Source organism: Cydia pomonella, chromosome 1 (assembly GCF_033807575.1).
Source record: "Cydia pomonella isolate Wapato2018A chromosome 1, ilCydPomo1, whole genome shotgun sequence".
NCBI classification, from domain to species: domain Eukaryota; kingdom Metazoa; phylum Arthropoda; class Insecta; order Lepidoptera; family Tortricidae; genus Cydia; species Cydia pomonella.
In genome coordinates this window covers 39,477,818-39,487,463 of record NC_084703.1, presented here as the reverse complement: position 1 = coordinate 39,487,463, position 9,646 = coordinate 39,477,818, and the positions used below count along the sequence as shown (strand labels likewise).

At 33.6% G+C, this 9,646-nt stretch overlaps 1 protein-coding gene across 2 annotated transcripts; it reads left to right on the top strand.

Moving 5' to 3' along the window:
* Window positions 1–202: 202 nt before the first annotated feature.
* LOC133522933 (zinc finger protein 664-like) lies at window positions 203–9,646 on the top strand. 2 transcript variants are annotated; one of them, XM_061858425.1, is made up of 2 exons: window positions 203–439; window positions 1,825–9,646. In XM_061858425.1, the coding sequence occupies exon 2, from the start codon at window positions 1,830–1,832 to the stop codon at window positions 2,979–2,981; it is 1,152 nt and encodes a 383-aa protein (XP_061714409.1). In that variant the 5' UTR covers window positions 203–439; window positions 1,825–1,829; the 3' UTR covers window positions 2,982–9,646. The 2 variants fall into 2 exon arrangements, with proteins under 2 accessions (XP_061714409.1, XP_061714418.1); XM_061858434.1 differs by lacking the exon at window positions 203–439 and adding an exon at window positions 1,216–1,440.

The following is a 9,646-nucleotide window of genomic DNA, read 5'->3' as shown; positions in this document are numbered from 1 at the left end:
ATTATCAGGTTTGGGGACTTCGGGCCCGATATCGGGAAGTGCGGATGTAATTAACCGACTTGTGAGCGAATCGCGAGTGTGGAGTCTTGCAAGTTCGCGCTTCGCGAACTTGCAAGACTCCTTTGACGCGAGCCAAATACCGACAATAAACGGGGAGTAAGGTGCGAAGGCGTGAACAATCTGCGAAATCGACGCGAGGGCCCTCCACACTCGCGTTCGCGGCTTCGCGGCTCGATTCGCACACGAGTGTGGAGGGCCCTTTAGGTTTATGAGCTGACGGATCTAGGCCGCAGTCCGGTACGCACGTCTGTTAGTAAATTCAAAACGAACCAAACCTTGTCCACAGACAAGATAAACTTCAAACTCTTTACAACCAAACAAAATGGCCGATGTTCATTGAAAAAACTTATTGAAATTTTAAAAGGAATTCACCGTAAACGTATGTATTTCAAAGTTATTACTTAAACACTTTTCATCAACGTTTTGCTATTTATTCCAACAAATACAATAATAAGTGCCCATGCGAAACCGATTCCAATAAGAATTTCTATCCACATTATTAACTTGCAAGTTTCTTGTTTGTTTATTCAAAAATCCTATTATTACAAGCTATAGTTTATGACTGATTGACAAAACGATGTTTTCGGTAAGTTTACAAAGCGACACATACAATGTATCATGAATTTTAAAGGCGCGGTAAATGAGTTAGGCGCGTAATTGCGTTGTTTACAGACATGAAGACAACATATTATTGAACCTATTCATCGAATTTCCGGAAGTCCAAATATTTTAGAAGTGTCCCATTCTTCTATGTTTTGTGAACCAACAGTTATAGCTACGAAAAAAGTTGATTCTGTAACTCAATATGCTGCGTAATTGTGCACTTTTGGGATTCATAGTCGATTACGCAAGGGTGATAAAATTTACTTGGGCGTGTGCATTGTTTATGTTTCTATTATGGACTGATACTGGGTTTATTTACATACTTTCTTAACGCTTAACATTATAATATTCGACAAAGCTAAATTTGTTAAAGCAATAATATGTAAGATACAATAACATGTTTGTAATTTTAATCTTTGTTTTAAAAGTTATTTTGTTAAAAACAAAATGGCGCGCAATAGACGCTCTCTTTTCCTCGTTTTGTTGTCTCATGCTACAGATAAGGAATGATTTGAATACAAACATGTTATGTTCTATTGACAAAGTATCAGTATTTGCATATGTATTTTTTACTTTTTGCTCTAACTTTTAACTTATATATTCATAATGAAAGTATCATAATAAACTTGCTTATATTGAGGTCAAGGTTTTGTCTGGCACCATAATTGAGTTCACAAATCAGATCATAATCTTGTACAATATTTAATTATTATGTGTTTTTTACACAATACAAATGGCACAAACTTGCAACAAGACCAATATTTTAATGAAATCTTTGTAAGCAAAACAGATTTATTTATTACATAATAAAATTGTAAAGTAGCTAGCATGAGGATGAGGAATGTATTTTTTGTTTTATTTATGTATTTGGGTGCATTAATTTCTCAGTGTCACTTGTTTCCATTGTTATGGTTAGTAGTACTGATTTTATGGTATGTTGTATATTTACCAAACATGTTATAAACATATCCATAATGTGCCATCTATGGAGACCATGATACAACATTTCTTCTTACAAACTGCTACTATTACCCCTCAGACAATGGAACAAAACAACAACACAAGAAAAGACTCATTTATTGCAATAAACTAGAAATAGTGCATTTATGGAAATACTAAATAAATATATAGATGTTAAAATTGTTTTTTTCCTGATTTCAGTGAAAATGTCTAAACGGGATCAAAGTGATAGAAGTGAGAGAAAATTGGACTCAAGTGATTATGAAAATCTTATATCACAGCACAGTATATTTGAACGCAGTAAACACCAAGAGTTGCCCAGTTTTCCTGGGTTCTCTAATGCTGAAACTCAAACAAAGCCAGGTGACATAAAAGGTCAAGGAGTACAATCAGCTTTAGGGCCATGGCACTATAATCCCTGGTGGATGTTGGCCAGCACTTCAAGGACCACTCCATCACATGATGACTTTTCAGAAAATAGTGACCAGGCTAAGGTTAAGCAGGAACCCAAAGGAGCACCATCCCCTGAACGTGATCCTTTAGGGGGTGACTTAGACAACTTCAGAAGCACTGTGACGCCACCTGTAGGATTAGACTCATTCTGTGATGATTGTTCAGATCCCTTTTGTGATTCCAGTGCTGCAATCTGTCGGAAGCTATTTCATTGTCCACATTGCAGAAAGAGCTACCCAACTATTCTCGAATTTAACACGCATCTAACTGGTGTACATCCTGCGCAAAAGCCATTCAGATGCCAAATCTGCTTGGAACCCTTTCACAAGAAATCACATCTAAGAAGACATTTAGATGCTAATCACACTCGCAAAGATGTAAACAAGTGTTCAGTATGTTCAAAGTACATCAAAGATAAGAGTAACTTACGTAAACATATGCAAGTCCATACTGGCAGAGTACCTCAGAAGCAGTTCAAATGCGATCTTTGCAATAACAAACGCTATATGTCATTAGACAGACTTAACAACCACAAAGTGGTTTGCACAGGAGAAAAAGTGCTGAAATATTGCGACATGTGCCCAAAGGTATTTGACAACTCAAGGTCGTTAAATAGCCACAAGAAAGTCCATGCCCGAGAGCTAAAATGTGACAACTGTGGAGAACAGCTGCGTTCTTTGGAACAATTTACAAACCACAAAATGATTTGTCAGGGATCATCAGAAGCAGGGATTGGCGGTGGACTGAGCGGCGCTCCGAGCTCTGCCAGCTCGTCAGGCAACCGCTGCTGCACACAGCCTGGGTTGTGCGAGCATGACAAGCCCGCCTACCTCAACATCCCCGGCTATGCAGCTGGCAGAGTGCTTGATGCAACACTCTCATCATTAAAATCAGAATTGAACTGATTAAGCAGCCTACACACATGTCCATAAAAGGGTATAACAAATTTCATTTTTTTACATAATTACCAAATAGTTGAAAAGATGACAGTAAAAAATAATTTTCATGATTGAGAATTACACAAGACTGATGCAAATATCCCGCCTCACGACTTGCTTTATTATTACCATTTAAAGTTTAGAATTTAGTTAGTAGTTTAGTACAGTTAGATTAAGCGGTAGCTACTTGATCATGTTCTTATATATGAAAAACTGATAAAATATTGAAGTGAAGGAGATATTCTTAATATCAGTTCACATATATTAGAATGTGCTCAAATTGTTATCAGGCTATAATTTTATATCTTATAATTAGTACACCAATAAGAAAATTGTTCCACAAGAAAGCTTTATTGATAGGGAATCAAACATTCAATATTCACATACTTATGTGAAACAACAAATATATTTTTTATTTGACTTTAACAATGCCTCGACTGATTTAGAGTTAAATTAATGTGCAGTATTAAGTTAATCAATTTTTTTATTTTTCTATTTTAAAGATTAACTTTATTATTTGATAACCTTTAGATACTAAGTTTTTGAAATAGAGTGGTCTGTGGATGCTTTAGGATAACATATAAATGATTTGTAAAACTTGTTTAGGGCTCCGTAAGTCGAGTATGAAGGCACGCAAACATGCGGCACTAGCTATGGTGTAGCAGTCATGAACAATTTACGCTTTTGTGTGCAATTAATATTTGATAAATGCAATATAATATCTCAAGTACTAAGAATTTCGGATAATTAATCGACCAAATGTTACAAATGATTGCCTCTAAGTGTGTGTTATGGCCCTACATATGTACTCCAATCCAAAGACAAAAATATAAACATTTAAGTTTCAACTATAATACTGCTGTATTTCTAATTTGAAAATTTTCTATTTGAATGGTTATTTTTAGACTTATTTTTGTTTCACAAAAAATTAGATAAGAAACTGTTTAGTGCAATGAACATTTGGCTAAGCCTTGAGCATATAATGGTTATAAAAATATATATTAATATGTTCTTATTCCAAAATATTAATTTATTTTTAATTGTTACACACTTAATTATTAGTTGCTATGTATACATTTGTCTACATAAGTAGTTAGTATGTTCTCTAAATCAGACATTGGCTAAGTGCAATCTGTGTAGATAGCTGTATTCGCCTATATGCAGACGATGTACAACCGTACACGCTGTTTGAGCATTTTATATGTTCACTCAAATATTCATTGTATCATTTGATACATAAAATTCATTTTTCTCTATTTTGCGTTGAGCATTAATACATTTATTAAGTTTTGCTACACTTTATAGTTATATGTATTAAATCATAAGAATAAAAGTATACTTAATGTAATAGCAAGCCTCATTTATACATAGAGTATATACACGGTGTTTTTTAAAAGTCCGTTTCAAGGGTGTATTCCTGAGCTTAAATAAGTAACTTTCTCAAAGAAACCGGCAAATTCTGATTAACTCCATTTCGGAGATAATCAATGATTTATTTTTATCTAATACGGCCCCTTCGAGCGTGTACACTTGCCCTAGAGCCTGTTTGCTTATTGATGTGTGTTTAATATGAGTTTATACATTTGCTACTATAAATCATTCTCTTGCTTAAAAAAACTATCGATATTCGTAATGTCATTGATGTGTCATAGTTTTCAAGTTTGGTGGATTTAAATATTATGTCCGTGTTACAGAAACGCTGTTAATTGTTTTTTACAAGAAAAAAGTAACTTTACCATTCAGTTTACTTAAATGTACTTAGCCATACCCCGAAGTTAAAGGAGTTTAAGAAAACATGGTGTATATACTTTTTTTGGTAGAAGAATCTACACCCTACCTCTTGTTTTTTTTTACGTTCTTGACATCTGTAATTTAAACCTTTCGAATGGAACTGGTATTGTAGGGCAGGTACCTTTTATTACTTTTATTATGTACTATTTTTGTTACTATATACAACTATACATACATACTTATAATCACGCCTATTTCCCGAAGGGGTAGGCAGAGACCACGGATTTCCACTTGCTACACAACAATACAATACAATTATGTGTCGAAATTTAATGAATTCGAATTTAAATTTATATATATATTTATATTTATTATAATTAATATCAATTTTAATGCGTATTAAGATTAAAATAGAGTAAGCTGACATCAGTGCTGGTTCAGGCATTTTTCGACAAAAATAACTTCGAACTGAAAAAAGATGACTTTCATTAATAAAAGTAGGTAAGTGTTAACTTAACGCGGTAGTTTTGTTACTTCCCCAAAATGTCAGTTTACTCTATCTAATTTTGAATATCACTGTAATTATGTATTCTCACATTTATTTTGAACTCTAGAAAACCCTATGTATTCTTCATTGTTCAAGGATCGCTTCAGTGTGGGAAACTTGTATTGTGGAGTCCAAATATGGTTTCAGTAATATTTGTTGAGAGAGATATTTAAACAGGGTGTACACAGCATATATTTAAACATCGGTCGCCTTGTCGGATAGAGACACAGAAAAAAAATCAAAGTAAATGCAATTTATGTACAGTTGTATATGTTTATACAAAGACGATTTTTAATAGAGCAATGGCCATTACAGAGTTGAATTCTAAAATAAATATTACCGACCGTTGCACGTTTAACAAAAATTGCATAGAGTTTAAGTTGCCGAGATAACTCTTACGTCTCTATCCGATTTGAACACTTCTTCCAGGGTCACTCTGCAAAATAAAATTACAAATATTACTATGCATCAAGTAAGCGAGACAAACAACTTCAAATGAATATGTATGTTTACTTGTAGTTTTTCTAGTAAATGCTCTTGATCTGTTCTTACTTGATCCATAGTAAATGCTGGTCTACCTAAACATAAGTTGTATAAAGATTCGATTTTCTTAAGTAGTTTACTGATTTTACACAAACGACGATCATTTTGATGTTATATTTTTATTTGTGACCAAAAATATTAAAGTATTCGCGGAAAGAGTGAAACAATAAAAAATCTATTAAAAAATACAATAATCTAATGTTATTGTGTTAATTTTAATTTTCTGTTTATGGTCAGCATGCGCCATATAAGTCACTTATTGTGTCGTGACGTCATCTTAACCTTAGGTAGGCACAGGCGGGCGTTATAAACGTCTGTAACCTGTAAAGAAAGTAGAACCAGTCTCTGTAACTAATGAAGTTGAAAAGAGACTTCAGTACCCCTAGTGTAAATTTGATCAACATCATAACGTGACGAACGCGTTTGCGTTAAGTCTCATTTTGTATAGGATTTTGAGTTTCCAAAACGTCCCGCTTGGCGCGCTCTTTCTAAATCTAATACAAAATGAGACTAAACGCAAACGCGTACGTCACGTTTCGAAATCGAATTTATTTACACTAGGGGTACTGGTAAAGGCCTTCTCAAAACGGCCCACATGCGTTACGAGGCTAAACAATACTTAGTAGGGCATGGCAATCAAGAGTCCCAGAGTCTTGCTAATTTTTGATAAGTAATAATCGAATTTTGTTTGTTGACCTTTTTAATAAAAATCTATATTGAGGCTTTTATAAATATTCGTTTGTTATCAACTATTTACAATTGTTTACATTCATATTTAGCTTCCGAGGTAATTATTTAGTAATATAAGTTTTAGTTTACATTACAGTTAAGTACCATGTTTCGGTTTTGCCAATAGTTTTGGTCTTGTATTTGATAACATAGACTGTAATCTAGAGTTAAATTTATCCCACCACCAATACCCAAATGGTTTTGATCAGTTTGTAATACAAAGAAAACTCTAATAATATGTATCATTATGTATTAAGTGTGTAGCTAATTTGAGTAGTATTTAAATGCTTGTTTCTTTACTTAAATTTTATAATTGATGAGTGGTTTTTGCGGTTTTTTTTTTTAATTTTGGACAAATTTTTACTGTAGTATGTCAGTAATGCAGTAACAGGTAAATATCGGTATAACGGGAACTATATTCCGAGTCAATTATATATAGGTATAACCATCTATTTTCATAGATTTTAGACCGCTAATGTCTTTAATATCATAGACGATAAAAAATAACTCACAATATAGTGCATTTACGGACGGACATACAATCGTAATCGCTCTCACTTTAAAACGACAAACTTATATTACACGAAACTTGGCATGAACTCAAGTTACTTGAATGTGCATGTTATTTCAAACTGTCGTTAAAATGTGAGCGTAAGTTCGATTATGACTCAACCCAACAAGCTTTTATTTCATACAGAGTTATTGAGGTTGTTAGGTAGAAGTCATTTATACAGGTAAATGTGTCTCCACAGCCAGCAATTATTTGATTAATTTTTATTGATACTACCTTTTCAGCCCACTGAGCAGTTCGAACGTCCGAAGAAATTATCCAAAATTAAATAAACTACTTCCAACTCTAGTCAGTCTGTTGGCGTGCTGCTTGTTCGCTCTTCATAACATCCCAGGTCTTCCATTTTGTGTACAAAATCCTAAATGCGCAACCTTATTATTTATTACTTTTTTAGTTTCAATCAAGAAAACTGCACTAATTGCTTATCAATCAATTTATGAAGCCCTTATTGTGGCGACGATTCCAAAATGTAAACCCTACTTGAATTATAAATTACACCCAGTGCGCACTTCTCTTTTTCAACGCGTTGATCGCTTCTTATTTTATGGTTAATCTTTATTTAAAAATAGTATTCAGGATAGAACCTGAATATAGTGGCTATCATAATAAACCGAATTACGTTTGTATTACTGCTGAATCAACCGGTTAGACATCAACCATTAAGAAAACTCAATTAATATGTTGTATCGGTAGTTGTTAGATTGGTGTGGATTTTATTTTAGAGGTAGGATTAAGAAAAAATGTGTTCATATGATTTTAGTATATCATAGAATATTTTTAGTAATGTAATTTTATTTTACACCAGATTTTTTCGAGAGGCGGAAGATAATTTCGCGGTCAGTTATGCATAATAGTGTTGTAAATTCTCGAAGTAAATTGTCTTAGTTTTATATATTCGACCCCACACCGATGCTTATAAATACGCCGTAGGCAATAGGTATTACTCGTTCGGATATTCAATTAATTTTTTTTTTAACACTAAAAAGAAGAGTCTCCACTAGTATTTACTGTGAATAATTTGGGTGCAAAATATTACCCCCTCCCTCCTCCTATTTATTAGATTGTTTAGTTATGTTTATCAACATATCCATGTTTTACAGTATTTATGGTGCTAATTTCCCGCACTAGTGTGGTGCGGGAATGAACACATTCCTAGCCTATGTCCAAAATTTAAAGGGCCATATGTACTGTAAAACGTTGGACGTGCGAAAAGGTAATTGGCAACTCGTGTCGATTTAACACTCCTTTCGGTCGTGTTTTAATTTATCACCACTCGTTGCGAATTTCCTACTTCACAATTTTATCGTAAATAACTACCTATTTCTTTTTGTTAAGAATTTTTCATAGTATACACGTTGTTTTTTCTTCTAGTTTTAGGTTGATAGTTGTTTATATACATTTGGATTTATACCCTGTAGAAAAAACTCTATAGTCGATATTACAGTTCATACTGCTGAGCGGCGTATTTTGACTATCGACTATTTTGTTTATATAAATGGTAGAAAGTCTAATGTACAAAAGACAGATGTCATTAATTATATATTAGAAGCAATTTACTTCTGACGGAAGGGGTATAAAGGTATCTAGTAAGATACATTGTTTAAGAACATTATAATGTTCTTAAACAAATGTATCTAAACACACACACACACACACACACCCACACACGTGCTTAAAACTTTGAAAAAGTCGTTTGACTTTGATCCTTAATCTTTCACTGATATGTGTCAAATATCAAAAAGTGACGCCATTTAATAGATCGAAGGCCAAAAGTATCGCTTGAAACGATGCCACCACAACCTTTAGCCGATGCCCGGTAAGATGGCGCCACTTTTTAATATTTAACACATATCTGTGAAAGAATAAGGATTAAAGTCAAATGGCGTTCTAAAAGTTTTAATCATGTTTTGAAAGATGGCAGTAAATTTACTGTGGCTACATAATTTTCTTTGACAATACACCTCTATTTCAAATTCTCTGCTAAAAGTGCCGCTACTCGAGCCTGTTACAACACTATTTTTAGATATTTAGCAAATAGCGCATTATCTCACGGCATTTCCTGTTTACTGGAGTGCTCGCCATATTATGTACCTACCTACTTTTAGCATTCATATACCACCGACTAAAACAATCTGCAAGCTTGCTGCTCAGCATCCACGCTGCTAGGGAGTATATTATTTTGCTTGACCGCGGGAACTTCATCCGCCCCTCGTATGAATGGTGCAGACTTCCAATAGGCACATTCTGCTACGATAAATGATAAGCTTTTTCGCGGCATAACCAAGTGTTTACTTTAAACAACATCAAAGTAATCCCTTTATTATTGGTTTGTATCAATAATCCAAACATTTACAATTACATACATAATGTTCTACACACATAATATTATTTTAATGGTCAGATAGAGTTAAGCTTACGCACTATTATATATTGATCTAATACAATAAATAAATAACATACGAGAATATATTACGTATACCTTTCACCAATAAACGAAGTTTCCTTACTGTT

What these genes read in the sequence shown, in the direction of transcription:
- LOC133522933 (XM_061858425.1), top strand. Translation starts at nt 1,830, where the DNA reads ATGTCTAAACGGGATCAAAGTGATAGAAGTGAGAGAAAATTGGACTCA.